We start from the raw sequence: 20,710 nt of genomic DNA, 5'->3' as shown, positions 1-20,710 counted from the left end.
CAGGCTGCACAGCTATCCCGGAAGCCAGAACAGAAGAGGGATTGCTGCTTTCACTGCGCAGCAATCCCTCTTGCTGTTCTGGCTTCTGAGATTCAAAATATTTTTTTTCTTGTTTTCCTCCTCCAAAAACTAGGTGCGTCTTGTGGTCAGGTGCGTCTTATAGAGCGAAAAATACGGTAATTCGTTCCAGAGGTCCATTCTTAACTCGAAACAGTTCTTAACCTGAGGTACCACTTTCACTAATGGGGCCTCCCGCTGCTGCCGCTGCCTCCACCGTGCAATTTCTGTTCTCATCCTGAGGTAAAGTTCTTAACCCAAGGTACTCCTTCCAGGTTAACGGAGTCTGTAACCCGAAGCGTTTGTAACCTGAGTACCACTGTATAATCATCCTGAAGGGCATGTATGTAACAGCAGGTTATCTGTCTCAAGTGCAGGCTGATGCATCACTTGAGACTGAAATGAGAGGAAAAGACATGAATAGGAGCTTTGGCTGCCAAATCACAGAATACATTATCTTCAAACTGGTTTCTTCCCTAGTGATAAATCGATAATCCATCCACTCTTTGTACCTCATTACTTGTGAACACAGCATTTTGTTCTTCAGTGTTTAAACAATGAATTATTTTGTTTTTAACATAAAAAAGTAAGTTGCATAATGCCACTTGTTATGAACAGAAAGCTGCATGATGCATCCTGTTCTACTAAGAGTTTGATCCAAATAATGTCTGCAAAAAGCTGTCACAGCACCAGCACTTGTACCAATGCAAGCTAGTTAGCAGTCCAGGTTGCACATAGCGCTAAGCTAAGTGATGACATAGCACGAACGAGAAGGCTCCCAGTACTGCAGTCACTGCCTTCCTCTCCAGACTTCGTTGCTACTGCTCTATTATTATTTATTGACTTTATATACCACCCTATACCCGGAGGTCTCAGCAGTTCACACAATAAAATCAAAATAATAAACACCACAAAATACATAATCAAAATAAAAACAACAACCCAATAACGCCCCCCCAACCCCACATTTTAAAAGGGCATAGGATGTCATTCAAATCAACCAAAGGCCTGGTTAAAATGGAACATGTTTGCCTAAAGATGCACAGTGAAGGTGTGGTTTTACCACTGCCTCCTTCCAACAGACATAACACTAAGCCAAACTATTGTTTAGCCCTCAGTAACACAGCAGCCATAATCTTCACTCCAGGGACCTACACATATGCTCATTTGCACTAACTGGCTCAGGTGCCCGGTGTGGCGTGTGAGTCCTGCAACCGGGGGTGGGGCAGGCTGCGTGGAGCCTCTCCACCACCTCCCGCTCAGCTGTAAGGTGGCTGAGGGAGAGGCGGTGGGCAGACACAAGCCCTACGTTGCCGTTTCAGGCAGCGCAGAGCCTGCAGTGCCCAAGCCACCACGTCACTCCCAGGAGAGACCCATGGCTCGGGCACGCTGCAGGCCCCGCGGTAAGTGCCGGCCCTCGCAGTGTGACGCCCAGTGCCAGCTGTGTTTTGTATTTTTGTCATTTTGTCACACACACACCCCAGTGATGCCACCCAGGGCGGCGCACACATCTCTTCCTCTGCCAATGTTTGCACTAAGCCAGGCATACGCAAACTCGGCCCTCCAGATTTTTGGGACTACAACTCCCATGATCTCTAGCTAACAGGACCAGTGGTCAGGGATGATGGAAGTTGTAGTCCCAAAATATCTGGAGGGCCGAGTTTGCCTATGCCTGCACTAAGCCATGGTTTGGGCTTGGTGTTATGTGCAAATAGGGTTAGTATCCCATTCCTAGTCAGAATATTGTGCCCTATCTGTACAATGGGTCCTCATGTTTGTAAGTTAACATTAGATTTTGTGTCTGCAACTGTGCAAAAGTACAGAGCAGGGGAAGATCCTTGACTCTGTCCCTATTTGTTGACTCTTGTCCACCATATCTCCTTTCTCCCCATGTTACTTCTCCCAAGACTTTCCATGGTCTCCTTTGCTAGCACAGTTGCACTGGTCTCAGAAGCTATAACATTTTGCAAAATCCTGAATGTTTTGATGTCTCGGCAAGTCCATGAATGACATGATAGCTCAAAACACCTGCAACTATGTATTTTCTTTTTCTTTGCAAGTGGACTGTATGAAATCATTCACCAATGACTTTCACATGAGTTCAATGGTAACAGGTCTGTTTTTGCTTACTCAGAGCATTGTAAAGCACGGTACAGTAAGGCAGTATCTGAATGAGTGAGTCTGGTCAAAAGTAGCTTATTACATTGTCTCTTCTCCATGGGAAATTTAAACACACAGCAACAAATGACCAGGAAGACGATTATTGCATGCAAACCCGTAAGTTCTATGTAATATGTAACACAAAAGCAAACAAGCCACCTAAGCTAACCTTTAATCGCTTCACAAAGTGCTTGGCAACAGTAAGTTCTGAAGCTGGATTCCCCAAGATGATCTCAAACCTATACTGCAGGCCTAGTTTATCTCGAGCTTCTTGCAGCCTCTCTTTTGCCAGCATTGCCAGCTGCACAGAGGGAATCCTGATGACAAGCATGTGGCCACGGCCGTTCTTATCCTTGCCAGGTGTAGTGATGATGTCATCCATTATGCTGAGAGTCTCAGGTGTGCTGTGGTCCCTGAGGGAGGCCATGGTGGTGAGGGCCATCAAGGCTTCCAAATACTGCTGAATAAGCAGATAGCAGCGAATCACCATGCTGTGCAGCCTGGGGTACCTTGAAAAGAGCACAGCTTAGTTTTAATCAGTCAAGTTAGTATGTGCTGGTCTGATGTTGGGTCCAAACATCAGACAAAGAAAAGGAAAAGGCATAGCCTGGGACTCTTAAAAGTATTCTCAATTTAATTATGTGACTAATCATATAAGCGCTGTGTTTGCATACATTTCTATACTGCTAGCAGAATTATAGACAGACCCGAAACATCACAACCTAATCCAATCCAATCCAGAGGTTAAGTCCCACTATGTTCAGTGGAGATTATTCCATAGCATGTATCTGAAGGAGTGTCTCCACCCCCATCGTTTTACCTGGACACTGAGGTCCAGCACCGAGGGCCTTCTGGCAGTTCCCTCACTGCGAGAAGCCAAGTTACAGAGAACCAGGCAGAGGGCCTTCTCGGTAGTGGCACCCACCCTGTGGAACGCCCTCCCACCAGATGTCAAAGACAATAACAACTACCAGACTTTTAGAAGACATCTGAAGGCAGCCCTGTTTAGGGAAGCTTTTAATGTTTGATGCATTACTGTATTTTAATATTTTGTTGGAAGCCTCCCAGAGTGGCTGGGGAAGCCCAGCCAGATGAGCGGGGTATAAATAATAAAATTAATTATTATTATTATTATTATTATTATTATTATTATTATTATTATTATTGACTGAGCATCCTTTCCTGCTCACTGTTCATTAGGATGGGGAATTTGACATTCCTCTTTCCAGACATGCAAACTCATGGACTTAGCTAAATATTATTCCAAAAGCATTTACCTCTCTAACAGTGTATTCACCATTTTTTCAAAGGTTTCATCACATCTCAGAAGAGGGCTTGTGATTCCCCACTGCAGAGATTTGCTGTATTCATTCAAGCCAAAATACAGCTTCTCATCTTGGCTCAGTTCCTCCTGCTCCAAACAGAGATAATGCAAGTAATGTGATTCTTAAGAGTGTACACTTGTCCTATATACAAAACACTCATGCGTTTTTCACTTCCCCTTGAAAATTATCATTATGTTCATACATCTTATAAATGGCCTTTCCCCTTCACAAACAAGGTATGAAATAACATTTGTTCAATACAGCCACAACCATATTGCCCACAGATTCTGTAGCTGAATGAAGAACTATAATAGTCCCAAATAATGGATTATATAGATCTCCACATCAGTTAGTTTATCCTAAAAGCCCTTTATGAGGGAAGTAGTTTAATGTAGGGCTGTCTTCAAAGACAGACCCAAAGCCCAAATGATTTCAGAATGCAGGAGATGGTCTCACATCACACCTCTTTTGAAACAGCTTCACTGGTTTCCTGTTTGTTTTCTGGCTCAATTCAAAGTGCTGGTGCTTACTTCTAAAGTCTTACATGGCTTAGGACACAGGTATCTGCTGGACCATCTTCTCCTCTTACAATTTACCTGAGATCTAGCAGTAAGGCAGGTAGCAACCAGGAAGAGAGCTTTTTTGGAAATGGCACCCTATCTGTGTAGTGAGGCATTCCCAGTGAGGATTGCTGCTCCCCACTTCATTATCATTTTTGGTGCAAGGCAAATACCTTTCTCTCTCCTCCCCCCTCCCCTGGCTTTTAAACACTGCTAACATTTAAAGTTATTAATTCATTTAAGTTGCTGTGAGCTCTTACTGGCTGGAGGTGGAGTTTTTTTCATCCTATGTATGAAAAAACCCATTTATTATTATTCTAATGCAAATATTTAAGTGTCTTATGAATGGTGATGTGTTTTGTACTATGGTTAAATGCTTAATTCTGGTTGCCGCAGTTTATTTGTTCGGAGATGCCCTATTCCCCTTCCAGTGTGGTTTAAGAATCTCCTCACAGGGCACTCAGAAATGTAGCTCTGTAAGTAGAATAGGGGACCTCCTAACAACTCTCAGCACCTTTAATAAACTACAAATTCTTTGGGGGAAGCCATGACTGTTTGAAGTGGTATCTTAGCACTTTAAATGTAAGGTGTGAATGTGGCCAAAGCTGGGAAGGAGGGAAACACCTTTGGCAGCTAGCAGTACTGTACTGAAAGAGAATGTCACTGGTGATCAGAGCCATTAGAAGGGGCTAATCCAATTGGTGTTTTGAGAGTTCTTGGGTAAAATCAAGGGGGTCCTGTGAGGTGGCCACAGAGGCTGTGGACAACAAAGCATAGAAAGCCAGATGAAGCGTCAAATAATTTGTTGGAGGTGGAGTCAGGCAGAGGACAGCTTAAAAGGGAAAGACAGCAGAAGAGGCATAACTGAAGAGACAGAGGCTGCCAGAAGCTGAGGAGTCTGGTAAGCAGCTGAGTGTGAGAGGCTGAAGAAAGTTTAAAATGGGAAGGACCAGAAGTGCAGTAAGGGGTGGAGGAGTTGTGCTTAAGAAAGTAGAGAGACTTCAACAAGCAAGCAGCTGGAAAACTAAAGCCAGTCTTCAGGGTGGTGGTCCTGACCAAAGTGAAAGATTCTCTTCAGAAAGAAGTCTGCAATGTGGCTGAAGATCGATCAAGTCCATGAGAAGCAAAGCGAGGGCTGGGCCAGAGAGAAGATTTCAGTCCAGAAACCAGCTGTATTCTGTGAGTACTAGCTGGGGTAAAGAGACAGAGGAATTAGGCCCTTAATTTAAATAGGGCAGTGGTGGGGTGTTTTAGTTGTTCTATAATATTTGTATTTTTGAAGTCTTTTGTAAGCACTCTATGGATGTCAATTGGCTGTTTAAAGATGGGCTATACATCACAGAAAATAAATGAAGTTGGCATCACTAACAACCAATTTCTGGGATTTACCAAAGCATACGAAGCAATTGGTACGCGAGACAGCGACCAAGTTGAACATTATATGAATCCTATCCCTTCTTAGATGCCATCAGAGCTTGACTTTAGACTTGATTAGATCAGCAGACGAAATCAATTCCCACTTTATGATAACAGCAGAGACAAAGACCAAAGATGCTCATAAAAGCACATAAAAGCTTCCTAAAAGCTATTATAACATTTAGACCTCTTACCATGTTGCCTAACTGTATCCAGTGTACCTCATTGGCGGAGCTGATTCTGGATTGCAGAGTTTGAAGAGCGTATGGGAAAGAACTCACTTGGAGGACAAGGAGGTTGAAAGCTTCAAGTACCTCTCTGCAATTTATCATTCTGTCAGCCAGCCCATGACTAGGCTCCCCATGGGATAGAGAACTTGAGATGGCACTAGGAAAAGCAACAAGACATTTCATTTTTAATGTCTGCTTCGTGTTCTGTAGATCAAAACAAAAACAAAAAGATTACAACAGGAGCTACAGAAGTCACTTAGGCCACAAAGAATCAGGAACTACTTAAACATGGTGTTGGTGTACAAATATTGGTTTAATGTCCCCTACTCCACTCTACAAATTAAGGTTTCATGTAAATATTTGTGGTGCAGTGCCTGTTTATAAAATTACTAATTGGTGGTACCAGTTATATAAAAAGTGGTTTTGTGTTTTTCAGGAGGTTGGGGAAGAAAAGAAAAAGCTAGTAAGTTTGAAGCAGAGGTGAGCAGCATGCAAGCCCCAAAGTGGGGAATTTAAAGTGTGGGTCATGCCATATCATATGGCCTATTCTGAATCTCTGTTACCCATTGTCAGCATCCTAATGCTATGAATACCATGACTCTGCCCATTTTGGAAAATCTGGTCTTAAGGCAGTCAATCGCAACAAGACATAGTACAGATAGAACAGAGCATACCACTGTCACTGGGCAGGATTCTTGAAACCCATGGCGGTATAAATGAGGGAGCTGCTATGGAAGTGATCCAATGAACACAAGTGGCTGCCCAATTGCCATTTATCTACAATATTCCGTAACACAAGCCTTTCACCATGTAGAGCCATAATCATTTTGGGTTTTTCCCTGTGTCTTTAACAGCAGCATGTGGCAGGAAGGTGTCTGACAGATATGGTTCATTCTGTACTGCAGTGATGGGTGCACTTGTTTCAACTTACTAAAAACCTAAGAGCTCATACTTGCACCTACAATTTGAAATGAAAGCCTACAGTATAATATTAACTGTTAGTATATGCTTTACTTTGAAGGAATTACCTTGTTAAATCCACATGGGCATTGTCATGCACCAGCACAAAAAGGGTATACGGATTCTGCTTTACCCGTCTCATGAAAACATCAAACTTGGTTTGAATATCATTGTCTAGCCGCACCACGTATTTTTCAGCTCGTTGGTAAGCTGCTCCAGTTTCTTCAAGTCCCAAGTCTACAAGAACACCTGGAGGAAGAAACGGCAGAGACGGGAACTTTGCTTTTGCCCAATAAACAAACAAATAAGTTCTGGAGATGCCAAAAACAGGCTACAGAACAGATCAAATGCCAACTCAGCCATGAAACTCAACATATAGGAAAAACAATCTGTTAGTGTTCACATGCCATGCATGGTAAGCTAGGATTCCTGGTTTAGCCTGGGTTATTGTGACTAAGTAGCACACTGTCCCACAGAGATAATTTTGTCCCTACTTCAAACCTCCCATCATGTGAGCAAGTAAAACAAACCAGGAAGCAACAATTAACTTGGCTTCCTGTGATGTGTCCTGGATTATTGCTCCCAACCAACTAGGATTTGTAATTCAAAATTTGTTTTATGATCCTGCCTTGTTTGGGAGCATGATACCAGAATGCTGGGTTTGCACATGGCGGGAAGCCAAGCCTAACTGAAGCTTCAGAACAAACTTTCTTCACTAACAATATTATCTATATATTAAATATGTGTAACTTCTGTCAAATGCCCTAGGCTGCATTTCAATGCCAGATTTGTCCAATGTCACTGTGTGTATTTTGTAGAACTATGAATGTCAGAAATTATACTGTGCACAAAATTCAGGAACCTAAAAGTGTTTAGTTCATTTTTAAAAAAAATCTAGTTTCTAGTTCCTAAAGGCTGACAAGGAAGACGAAATCTTAAATCCCAAAAGCAGAAGCAAAGAGACAAGCAAAGTTTCCATTGAGGCACTATATCAATTCCCTAAGAATCCATGTTCCAGCCAGTGAGTGATTAGGTGAAACAGAATTATGAAACAATAAGGAAATGCTTATCGAGATGCCTGATTTGCATAAGACATAGAAGACATGATCTTCTCTTTGATGCAGAATTCACAGGAGCACAGTTACAGATTACATCATGAACTTTTGTATTTTGGTTTTATTTCATTATTAATTCAGTACAGACATATATAAAACGCTTTGTTGGATTCAATATGCTGTTTTTCTCCTTGCTTTCTTTTACCTGATTGTCGAATCCGTTGAATGGTCTGTTGGACCAGCACCTCTGAACGAGGGACTACAACAATGAAATCTACTTTGCTGAAGTGACCCAGATCCAGGCTTTGGTTGCCACTGTCTGCAATGGCGCATACCTGTGACAAGAGCTTTCTGGCAATTGTGAGTTGTGGTTGATAAATTTGGAATGATTCAGTGTCCAAATCTAGGAGAAAAAAAGAACTATAATTTAGCTTCTGGGTGCCAGAAAATAGTCCAGAGATGCCCATTAATTATTTTCTGTTTCTGAAGCTAAACAGGCCTGGTCAGTACATGGAAGAGAGCTGAATGGAACTTAGTCTCAGCTGAAGTGTGTAGACCAGCAGTAGTGATTTGGATCTGGCAGGCAGGCCAGATCCTGGGTTCTGCCACCCTCAGTAGACCACTTTGACAAGTGGGTGTGTCAGTCACCTGGCACTGCCAGGACATCAGGTGACTCAAAGGAAAATCCATGTTGAGTCAAGCATGGCTTGAAGTCTCCACCCATAAGTCAGTAAGTGCTGACTTCAAGCTCCCTTTTTTGTGAATTTTGCTACACTATGAAATTCCCTATGGGGAAACTGATAGCAGAGCTGACTCAAGCAAGCTCTCAGCTGATCAGGTGGGACAGCAAATCTGCCTTGCCATTGAACACTTTGGAGTGCACTTTAAGGCTCCTAATTGTGCACTGACAGCCTCACATATGATGTCAGATACATGACAGGTGGGGTTGGTGTACATGAAAAGGCATTGCAGGTCAAACTGGGACCCACAAGCGGATGGCTCCTCATGCCTGGTAGATAAGCAGTAGGCTAATTACAGAAATCATTTTTTAAATTTTCTGGAAAGAGAAATTTCATTTCTGTGTAGGGACAAGTGTAGCAATATGGACCTTGTGAACCAGCACTTTTCAATCCAGAAACAGTAGATAAATAAATATTTAAAAATTAGTAATATTACATAGTGACTGTGACTTGTTTAAAAAGCAGCTTCATACAAGTGTTTTGGTTGCTAACGCATAAAACTGCAGCCGATGTGGGCAGTAACACATTCTGAATCACTTTTTAAATAGCCTCTGTGGACCCAAACCACACAGGAAACTCTTTTAACACCCTTCTCGCTTCATTCATACCACACTGGAAACACCTTTCTAAGATTACAATAGGTGGTTACTGTTATAGCATTTTGTTATTTGTTATATGAATTTATTTGCCATACTTGGTTTATTTCATTTTTTGGTGATTCTTCGAAAGAGCTTACAGTTAACAGAAAATAGTTGTTAGCTTTACTCGATAGGGCCCCAATAATGGGCAGAAGACCTGGTAGCTGTCTGGACCCTCTCAGAATTATTGAGCCCAGTCCTTGTCCTCCACAGGTACACACACACACACACACACACCATCCTGCACACTAGTGCAGCCAGCCAACTATTCGCAAATTCAGTATAAACCTGGTAGAAGATACCACAACTGTGGAACTACTGACACCACTTTCTCATTGGGTTGTTTTTTCCAGAATTAGGATGCGGTGGCAATATTTCTATGCTGAGCAAATACCATGTTTTCTGTGGCTTCATGGTCTGGGTCAGTGTAATGAGAGCAGGGTAGACTCTTAATAGAGCAATCTTTTATATTCTCCAATTCCCAGGTGAAGGCTAACATTTGGTTTCCACATAAAGTGTTTTGTTTTTCATAAGGAAGCCCTTACCTAATTCTTGGGTGGAAACCATGGCAGCTGCTTCTTGAGATGACACACATTCATTGACATCCCCATTGAACGGGATTACGACGTTATCTCCTCGTCTCTGTTGTATTGTCTCTAACAACTTGTCCAGTTCATCGCCTAGTAAAGAACTTTCTTTTAGAACAATAAGGTAGATTAAAAGGTATACCACATCCCTATGAAATCTTTCCAAGAAACGGTGTAAAGAAACACCACGCCACTATTGAACACCTATCCAGCATTTCCCATCCAAATGCTGCTGAACAAATGAAGATTAACAAAAAGGTTAAAAGGCAACCAGAGCTGTCCAATCTGCTCTTTTAACATCAGTGGTTAGCTCATATAATAAGTAACATTTGCAATGGAATTGATGGAATTGCTTTGTGATGGTTCTGTTTCTTCCTAACAAGCATGTTCCAGAATTAGTGCTGAGAAGACTGCTCCCACTCTGAGTTATACTCTACATATTTCCACTAGGTTCAAGCATATATCCTATGCTTTTTAAAATCCCAACAAAACCACTAGGAGAGTTCATCACAAAAATGCAGATTATGCTAAATTCTATTTGCCCTTTTCACTAATGGGCTGGATGATGGTTCAGTCAAGACAAGAGAAAGCTATTTACAGTGGAGGACTTGAGAGAATGGCTAGCTGGTGAAGTCCTTGTGGTAGACTGGCTCATTCTCTCCACTAAGGAAAAGAATCTTCTCTACACTTCTCTAAAGGTGTCTGTTCCCACATGAACCTGCTGAAATGCTGAGATCAACTTCAAGAGTCCATCTCCAAGGACTGCCCACCTCTGGGACTGAGGCAAGTGACAACAGCAGAAAGGGTATTTTTAGAAATCCTGAAATGAATCAGTTTCTTTTATTTGTATAGGACTTTTAACATTTTTCAGTGCTGTTTCTTTTTAGGCTTTTAGTTGTACTTGTTTGTAGCTGCTGATTTTTCTATTGGTTTTACTTATAAACTGTGAGTTGCTCTGAAAATGTTAAATATTTTAAATAAAAAAACAAAACAAATTAAGCAAACTATTGGGCTTGACACTGCTCTGAAGTGTCTCAGTTTGCTTCCATGACCCAGAATGCCTTTTATAAGCTTTGGTTGATTGATAGTTGTGCTAGAAGAGAGAGACCTGGGTATTGGCCTTGGAGACCAGACTAGACTCTATACAGGGCATTCTTTGAAAACTGTTCAGAAACTTCAACCGATGCCCATTTGTTAATAGGTGTGAGCTATTGAGAACTTCTCACGCTAGCTCTGAAAAATTTCCATTTGCTACCAGTTTATTTCCAATCACCATTCAAAGTGCTGATTTTGCTCAGTTAAACCCAACATGGTTTGGGCCTCAGCTATCTCAGGAAATTTAGTTTCCCATATGAAGCCCACAATTTAGCATTTTTAAGAACTGCCAATGAGGCTCTGCTCCAAATGCCTTATTTCCAAGGACTGGGACTTACTTCCACTAAGAGCAAGCATTTTTGTTCGTGGCTCCTGAGCTGTAGAACACATTTCCTGGAGAGACCTGTCTATATGTTCTTCCTTGGACTCATTTTGAAACAAAGTGAAAGCAATTTTTTCCTTCCAGCCACTTGGGATTTCCCTGGAAGTATGCTTTTAATGTCGGCCTCTCCACCCCCCCCCCACTAAACCATTTTATAATGTTAAAATTTCAAATTGCCTTAAAATGGCTCTAATTGCTTTAAAATTTGCCTTGGGGACATACGATGTAGAAATGTGGTAAACAAACAAAACTCAACCCCTCTAATGTCGTGGTTGCTCCAGTCTAGAAAGCGGCAGTGAATGCCAATGATTAATGTTAAAGGAAACAGGAGGGGGAGCCCTCACTTCATAAAACAAGCATTAGGAGGCAAGAGATGCTTTTAAGATGAGGATGGGGAACAATATTATCTGCTCGCTTCCTTGTATGTTGGCCTCCTATACTATACATCTACCTCCTATACTAAACATTGAGCTTTCCTGACTCAAGAGCTCTCAAAAACTCTACTATTATTATCTTATATGAGAGAGAGAAATGGACAGATCTTTAAATCAAAGAAGTAACAACAGGAATTTTAATTCACTCACCTAAAGATGTGATTTTGAAATGTGATGCCAGATAACTAACTTTTCCCGTAATGAGCTCATAACTGATTTCCTTTAGAAACTCACTGGTAGTAAGCATACTCTCTGCTAGAGCTCTAGACTGATACTGACCTAGAGAACAGAAAGGGAAGAATCACAGGACGTTGTTTGATACAATGGTACTGCCTTCATAAAGAACATTGTGTGTCACAGCTCCAGTCTTAATGATCTATAAGCAGTTTGTGAGAAATGGAAGTTTTAGCCTAGAACCTTCAATGACTCCCCTTCATGTATTTAGATCCTTTTGCATCTGTCTGAACTTCTATCCAAGCATTTAAAAAGCCCCTGTAAAGGTAAAGGGACCCCTGACCATTAGGTCCAGTCGTGCCCGACTCTGGGGTTGCGACGCTCATCTCGCTTTATTGGCCGAGGGAGCCGGCGTACAGCTTCCGGGTCATGTGGCCAGCATGACTAAGCCGCTTCTAGCGAACCAGAGCAGTGCACGGAAACGCCGTTTACCTTCCCGCTGGAGCGGTACCTATTTATCTACTTGCACTTTGATGTGCTTTTGAACTGCTAGGTTGGCAGGAGCAGGGACCGAGCAACGGGAGCTCACCCTGTCACGGAGATTTGAACCGCCAACCTTCTGATCGGCAAGTCCTAGGCTCTGTGGTTTAACCACAGCACCACCCGCGTCCCTTTAAAAAAAAAAAAGCCCTTGTACGTAAGGATAAAAATACACCATTTTACTACACAGTAAGTGGCCTGGGTAGCTCAGTCAGTACAGCATGAGACTCTTAATCTCACAGTCATGGGTTTGAGTCTCATCCTGGGGAAAAGATTCCTGCATTGCAGAGTGCTGGACTAGATGACCCTTGTGGTCTCCTCCAACTCTATGATTCAATGGCAGGAGCTGATATGCAAATGTCGTTTTTAACAGGTATCCATCATATCTAATGGTAGTTCATATTCTGAAACAGAAAAAATCTCATTAGTAAGAAATATTTCCTGATGTGCAAATGGTAGTCTCAGTCCTACAACTACTCTCAACTTATTCAGATCTTCTTCTTTGTACTTTTTCATGCTTTGGAAATGTTATGTACTAAGCTTGGATCCTAGGACAATAGGCAGGTAGGATCCTAGAATGCAACAACTGATTGGCTTGCAGGATAAGACCAATCAGGCTCCAGGAGGAAGTTAATCAGCCTATTAGGCTGGTAGGATCATAGAATGCAACAAATGATTGGCCTGCAGGAGAAGACCAATCAGGCTCCAGGAGGGAAGCAGAACCAGCCAATCAGACGGGACTCATTGTGTAAATAATGTATATAAAAGCCTGAAGTTTGTGGGGAAATTCAATCACTGTTTTACAAGCTGCAATAAAGAGCATGAAATCACTGCAGGACTCCGAGTATATTTCAGGAAATATTTGTATTTCTGGAGTTGGAGCCATAGAAATGTCTGCAGAAGTGGGTGGGAAGAATTTGATTGGCATGAGAGTGCTGAGGAGAACAGAAGCCCTGAAAATCAGACATGGTATTCTACCCCTTTTGCAAGCCCTAAAACACACAGTCTTTAAAATAGGGGGGGGGGGTGGCACATAGGGTGTACTTTCCCAATATTGCTGGAATGTGTACATGCAAGAATTAGACTGCAAGTGTTAAGAGCACTCACATTAGTATTAGAAAAGTGCATTTCTGAATATCCACGTCTGGAATGCAAATATAGCAACAAGGGCTGGAATATGCCATCAATTAAAAAATTAGTTCACTCCTATATTAACAGCAATCATACATGCACATATTTAGTGTAAGGGAGGTTCAAAGGTGCATTTAATGCCATGTGAAAACGGCTGCATGTCTGCCAAAAACAGCATTATAAGTTCCAGAGATAACAGCACAATATCCCGACACAAATGTAGTATTGTGTGAGGAAGTGCTTCCCTCCATTGAGAGTAGAAGGAGCAACAAGAGAGTGCATTTTCACATCAATTCAGCACATCATTTGCCTGCTGTTCCTCAAGGTCAGGATGGCCCCTGAATCCTGTGAGTGCTCTTCTTGTTAAAAGAAGTCACACAGAGGAATAACTTGCTCAGAAAGAGCAGAGAAGCCAAGTAAACACAAAAGAATAACTATGTATATAACCGTAATGTCATACAAAATTGACTGCATTAAAAAGGTGGGCTTTTTTTAAGGGTACAAATTAATCTCTCTCAAACTGGAATTTCTCTTAAACAAGACATTTATGGAAGATATTTGCCTGGCATTCAGTATTATGCAAGGAAATAAATAACCTTAATCTATTATCAGAGCTGAGCTGAAACTCTATAATCAATTTTGGTTTAGATTTTGTTTTGTTTTGTTTTCAAAAAGCACCTCTGATTTTCATCATTTTAAAAAGATTTTTGCTCATATTGTGTTACATAATTTCCAAGCAAGGATCATTCCTAAAGAGGTGCCCAATCTTATAATATATAAAGGCTATTCTGTAGGATGTTCCCAAATTCTGGAAAATGATACTCTATTCCTGTGTTTGCTGCCACGATGCCCACAAAGATTTTCATAGGTGCCCCAGTCTCTCAGCTTTCATTTTTTAAAAAGGCAAGTCTCTAGCCCACCTAGAAACAAGGTTATGGGGCAAAATGTGCTGGTACCTTCTCTATTTTTCTAGAAAAGAGGTGCCAAAACTCACCATTAACACCTCCCTTGTTCTCTTATAATGGCAATGGTGCCCACCTGAGAGGTGCAACATGCTGATGACTTCACTAATACCGTTTTTGGGTGGCTGTGCACAATTCAATATATACCGCAAATGAATTAAAGACAAACTTATCTGGCTCAAAATGGAAGTGGTTACAACCCAAGGGTAAGAAACACCCCAATTCCAAAGATTAAAGAGATATACACTAACTAAAGGGATACTGAAATACTATCAATGAATAAATAAGCCAAACACTGCATGTTTATCCATGTTAACATTGTGCCTGTGCCTTCATTCTTCAAGAGATCTCCAAGAAACACCTGCATTCTGTTTTGCCAGTGAAATCCGGTTGTTAACAAGGCATCACCTTACCAAAGTTGTATCTATATTGTTTTATGGGGAAAGGTACCCACCTAAAACTACCACACAGAATTCGTTCCCTCTGGTCTTTGACGCGCAGATGGCAACAACGTAATCTGGAATCCTTTGGTGGTGTTTCATTTCACTGAGAGATCGCAGTGTTTCTGAAATGCCTTCGGCCAGGGAATTCTGAGTAACCACTACATGCACCATTTCCTGGGAGACGCTGGCAATTAGCCTGGCAAGCCACGGGAGTTGAGCTGGCAACAAGATGCCCTGAGCACTCGTTTGTTGGGATTGCTCTCTCACAGTAAACTCTTGCATAGCTTTCAGCACGATCTGTTCAAATTCTTCCCTGAGTGGTATTTTATCAGGACCTGTAATTTTTGATAAATTAAATGATCAAAATAGGTCATCAAAAAGTCTCTTCCTGTGGTAGGAGGAGAGGATGTATTGTTTTGATATCATCCCTCCTCACTCACGCTAGTGAGGAAACAGCAGAGCACATTCCCTTTGCAACTTATTGGAAGCAAGTTTATTATTTGTTAGAATCCTTTAATTAAGCAATCCAGTCTGGCTTGTCCTGTCTAGAATGTTCCTGGTGAGTTTCCCCTTTTATTTCCCTCTTAAAACAATAATAACACAACACAGTCATCTTTAAAAGTAAGAATAAAGTTTTACTCACATTCAGTTCACAGCAGTAATCTGAAGGCAGGCTTTATCTTGTGGTTACAGTGAAAAGAAGTCTGAGTTACATCTCAGACTTTCTGCTTGTGAAGATTGAGCTATGCGCTGGCTAAGAGCCAGGAGAGAGTGAGTCCAAGAGAGATGGTTGCTGGGCCAGCCCTTTTATCTGGTCAGCTTGGGTCACGTCCATCTACCTGGTCACACACAGAGGTAAGAAGCTCCAGAGCAGGTATATCAGGAAGTCCTCCCTGTCTGGAGCCACATTCCCCTGTGTGTCCTTTCTAGGCAACAGAAAAATGTTGTACTTGACTGCTTTAGTACATCCCACACTTCCATCAGACTGTCTCATTCAATTACTAGGAAAGTGTGCTGAGATATCTAAAAGCACAGGACTCAAAGCACAAAGTTGGCCACAGCAAACATCTCCAGTTTTGTTTTGTTTTTTTTAAAGAACATGGATACAATAAAATAAAAGGCAAAAAGTGGTTGGCAGAGATTATTACCTCACTGAGAGAGAAAAAAATATGCAGACTTCTCTCCTGCAACCTGTACCTTGGCTTTGATTGCAACAGTTTCAAAAGGACCTTTTTATGCAAGCCCCTTTAAGCAGGTGGCACAAAGCAGTTTGGATTGCAAGGGGTGATAACGACCTCTAATGAGTGCAGAATTGCTTGGCGGATGGTTATAACAGAAGGCCTTTCACTTCCTTCAATTTTGTCAACTCTATGACAATGTTATTTTAGGCACCAGAGACAAGGCAGTTGGAGATCATGAGGGAAGCAAGCAACTGTTCCACAAGCCTAAAGCATTAGCAGTAATCAGAAGTGGGATTCTGTAGTGCTCACATTTTTGTTGCTGTTGTGCTGAAGGATGGAGAAGGCGGCAACCACATTCTCTTCTCATCTCATTCAACATTCACTCAAAAGTAGAGGAAGAGATGTAAGAGGGAAATACACACTTTCCTCAGCTGATCTGTTTGTCTGTCAGGAGACTTGCCTCATGCTTGACAGTCATACATTACAGCCATTACAGCTTCCATGTGGAACTGGGCAAAACTCATACAAGTGTGAGGGTTGTTCGGCTCATTAGCTTCTTACAGCACTGAGGTCCAGTAAGGACCAATTAGGGTTGATAGCATTGAAAGCAGAAGGATTAGTAGAGCTGTACTCCCCCTGTCTCACAGAGGTGATCCATTAGGGCAGGCATGCCCAAAGTCCATTTCGGGGGCCTAATTTGGCCTGCCGTTTGATTTATTTAATCCGGCCCCTGTGGCAGTATACTGTATGTCCTTGGGTAAAATCCTAAAAAATGCTCAGCAACAACTTCAATCCTAAAAAAGCCCCCCCCCCCATGGCTCTCCTGGGCAGCTGTTTCAGGAGCAATACCGTAAGATTGCAAATATAAGCCGCACTTTAACTTTTCACAATCGGAATTTGGGGGGAAAGTGTGTCTTATATTTGGGCCAATAAGGTAGTAAGCCGCTGTATTGGATTCTTACCTTACAAATTCTGAACATTTCATGAGGACAGTAAGTTGCACTGACACAGGAGAAGCATGTGCTTGTCTTAGTCCATCCTGTTTTCCTACCTTTCCTCTCCTCAGGAAAAAGAATCCCTATGTGACTACATAGGAATGGCAGCAGTAATGGAACTGCTGGCTAGCACAAGGAGATAGAGAAGATTCTTAATCTTCCCATAGTTAATTGTGTGTTGCTTACGATTTACACAATAGGTGTTGCTTTCACATAAACGGTTGTTTGCTGTTCCTAAAACAATAGCTACAAACTACAGCTATAAGCCCTTCTGAATGAAAAGGATTTGCTGTAACTGAAGGTTTAACACAAAGCAAATGTGAGATTTTAATAGCAGGATAAAAAAGGGAGGTATTCTGAAAAGGGTAGCAGAGTGACCAACTTCTAAAGATCCAGCAATTTTAAATTTACTTTCTGGAGCACTGAGCATAGAAGTCTTTTTACATACAAAAACAAGTAGCAGAAGGTTTATCACTAGCAAAAACAGTGATTTGTTACACACACACACACACACACACACACATACACGTAATGACTTACCTAGTTGGACAAGATACTGTATTGTTAAAATAATCATGTTTTCCACACTTAGTAACTGACTCCCAGTCAAACCAAAAAGTTCCAAATCTTTGCTTTCCAGCTGAGGCATCTTGTAGCAATTCACTAGCAAGGGGCTTACTACAATATCTCCAACATTCCCATAGAAATAAGGTAAAGTGCCATAACCTTCAAAAAACAAAAAAACAAAGACAAAAACTCTAATCAAGTTGTTTCAAAACAATTTTGCAATAACAGAAATTTATTCAAAGCAATATTATTATAACTAATAAAAGAAGGGATGATGGCCTAGTGGCCCTCTGGATCCCTCCAATGTGGCGTAGAGGCTTTAAATTTGGTGAGAAAAGTCTTTGCATCCTTGCATCTCAGGGCCAAACTCCACATTTTTTAAAGTAAGATAAGCCATAAAGTGTGGGAGGTTTTGGGGGTTTTTTAAACACAACTTGCCAGTGCAGGAGTTAGGTGCTTTCTACGTCTGTGGTTAGCATGGGGGGGGGGAGTGCTTTCATCAAAGTGATTGGGTCGTCCCCCCCATGCAAATTTCAGACATAGGGTCCGATTTGGATTGGGTCCACAGCAGGAAGTAAGGGTTCACTCTTACCCTGCATGTGAAGGTCCCAGTTCAGATCCAGGGCCCCATGCTAGCAATTTGTGAAAAAACAACAACCCTGTACTTAAAGGCGGAGCTATGTAGCTAATGTAATATGAAGTTTAGCCCTTAGAATATGCAGAATGAATGCAGTGTCCTGCTGAATAAGCCAAAGGCCTATTTAATCCAGTCCCCCCCCCCCACTGGGCAATCAGATGCCATGGTACACCCATTACAGCAACAACTCTGTCTCCCACCCCTGCAATATGAGGGAAGGCCTTAAACTCAGAGTGGCATCCATCTGGAATGAATGCGCCTCTGGGGGTGAAGTCAAATCATGGCATTAGCAGAACCAAAGTGATCTCCTTGGGGAGCAAGCCTGGGCAGTCTGTCTGAAGGTTCTGGGCTGCCCAGATGACAAGACCCCAGTCTCGGCCTTACTGAAACTGGTCAGGCCCAACACAACTGAAGGCTTGCCTCATTTAAAAAGTAAAGGAAAAGGACCCCACAACTCTGGGGTTGCGGCACTCATCTCACTTTACAGGCCGAGGGATCCGGTGTTTGTCCACCGACTGTTTTTCTGGGTCATGTGGCTAGCATGACTAAGCCCTTCTGGTGAACCAGAGCAGCACACAGAAACGCCATTTACCTTCCCGCCAGAGCGGTACCTATTTATCTACTTGCACTCTGACGTGCTTTCGAACTGCTAGGTTGGCAGGAGCAGGGACCAAGCAGCAGGAGCTCACCCTGTCGCAGGGATTCAAACTGCCGACCTTCTGATTGGCAAGCCCAAGAGGCTCTCTGGTTTAGACCACAGTGCCACCCACGACCCTGCCTCATTTAAAAACATGAGTTAAAATACAGTAACAGCAGTACTGGTACTGTTCTGTTAGTTACTATTTCTATGCCCAAGTCTGGAATCCTAGCTACATAAACTTCCCATGCTAACAGCAGAGCTCAGTCTGCAGGGTCATGACACACCCAGAAGGCCTCAAGCTCAGCGGCAGAACCCATGATTTGTCTGTACAAGGTCCCAGATTTGATCCCCAGCATCCCCAGATAGATTCAACAGTGAGCTAGATGTAATGATTTGACCCACTGTGAGACAATTTCCTATACTCTTATGCCACACCTAATTCTTTTTTAGAATATTTTTTTCTTGGTGCAGAGTGTGCTAATTTGGTCCTTTAATGGCCATAATTTTTGACATAGGGCACGGCTTTATTCCTGTATGCCTGTTGTGACTATTTTGCTCAAGGAAAACACCGCACTGCTCAGCTGAAAGCTGGAATGGCAAGTTTCAGGCAAAATTTAGACAGCCCTCAGGTGCTTACTTATAGCCTCCTCCAGTGTTGGCAAGTTTCTATAGTTCTCTTTGCACTCTACAGGGCCAAGTCAACATCAATGGCTTGCCAATAAGTCTTCCAGCCTAACAGGGGTTGCCCATGTCTATTTGATGTGTCAAAGTGAAACCCCACAGGCAAGAAGCAAGCAACTGGTTTGTCCACTTGGCTCTTAAAGAAAATAAGTAACTAGAGGGAATTTTTATCTTCACCCTCACCCAATTTAGCAATGAAACTGACTAAACACAGAAGCTGCCAGCCAGGTTCTGCTTGCAACCAAGGACCCTAGCCTTGGAAGAGCTCCCGCCACTTCATGGGAGACGTTTGCTTGGGCAATGACCAAGCAATGTTTGCTCAGGCATACTGCCAGGGGAAAATCAGTTATAATGAGGTGCTCCCTCTCTAGCTTGCAAAACCCAGAAGCAGAGCTCTGATCAAGGATATCAGTGGGAATGTGATGCAGGATGCATGCAACAGCATGCCAGAAAAAAACAGTTGGCACGGACACACTTTTAAGATGTTTAACAAGTGAGAAACCTAGACATAATTTTGAACAACCTAATTCACAACTGCAAAAAAGAAATAAAAAACCACCACCAGAAAGATAACAGGGCCATTAAACTAATCACATTTAAAAGGACTACATTTCCCCTGAAGTAAAGAGGGGAGGAAGGGATGCGAGTGAGCCGAAGACACTTTGCAGTTGACATTTCCAAATTAAATAATACAACAAAGTGGGCCCAATAGGGTCACATGCACAATGTATAAAGTACATGGCTTCCACTGAAGAATTCTGGGAAACATAATTAACCTTACGCATAACTACAATTTACAGCACCCTTAAAAACTGCAGTTCCAAGGATTCTTTGTACAAAGCCATATGCTTTAAATGTATGCATGAATGTGAAAGGTCTTATACTTAAACTCTTAATGGCAGTCATCTACATTTAACTATGCAACATCCTATAAGAGGGAGTTGGAATATTTTATACAAGTACACTTTTTTAAAAATATCAGTTGTTTCATTTAGTTGTTTTCTATTTTTTCATTTAGCAAATTAGGGTTTAAGTCAGTTCCTCTTTTGATTCTTACGTTGCAGCTTAATGCTGCTTTTCAATGATTAAATTCTCTGCTAATTAAAGCACAGTTCTAATG

At 42.0% G+C, this 20,710-nt stretch overlaps 1 protein-coding gene across 16 annotated transcripts in view; it reads right to left on the bottom strand.

Annotated features, from left to right (window-relative positions):
• The window catches only part of GREB1L (GREB1 like retinoic acid receptor coactivator), a 161,918-nt gene that overhangs the window by 24,866 nt on the left and 116,342 nt on the right, over nt 1-20,710 (bottom strand). For 10 of the 16 annotated variants that reach the window (XM_081205733.1, XM_081205725.1, XM_081205740.1 and 7 more), the window contains 9 exons: nt 17,606-17,791; nt 14,901-15,224; nt 11,790-11,918; nt 9,687-9,836; nt 7,969-8,166; nt 6,777-6,957; nt 5,713-5,905; nt 3,495-3,631; nt 2,387-2,726 (listed from right to left, as the gene is read on the bottom strand). In XM_081205733.1, the coding sequence (XP_081061859.1) occupies nt 2,387-2,726; nt 3,495-3,631; nt 5,713-5,905; nt 6,777-6,957; nt 7,969-8,166; nt 9,687-9,836; nt 11,790-11,918; nt 14,901-15,224; nt 17,606-17,791 (1,838 nt within the window). The remainder of the gene's footprint in view (nt 1-2,386; nt 2,727-3,494; nt 3,632-5,712; nt 5,906-6,776; nt 6,958-7,968; nt 8,167-9,686; nt 9,837-11,789; nt 11,919-14,900; nt 15,225-17,605; nt 17,792-20,710) is intronic. The other 6 variants (XM_081205726.1, XM_081205729.1, XM_081205728.1 and 3 more) reach the window with 3 other exon arrangements.

Source organism: Podarcis bocagei (assembly GCF_964188305.1).
Source record: "Podarcis bocagei genome assembly, chromosome: 8".
In the NCBI taxonomy this organism is placed as follows: domain Eukaryota; kingdom Metazoa; phylum Chordata; class Lepidosauria; order Squamata; family Lacertidae; genus Podarcis; species Podarcis bocagei.
Note: the sequence above shows the minus strand (reverse complement) of the source record. Positions and strands in the feature narration are given on the sequence as shown.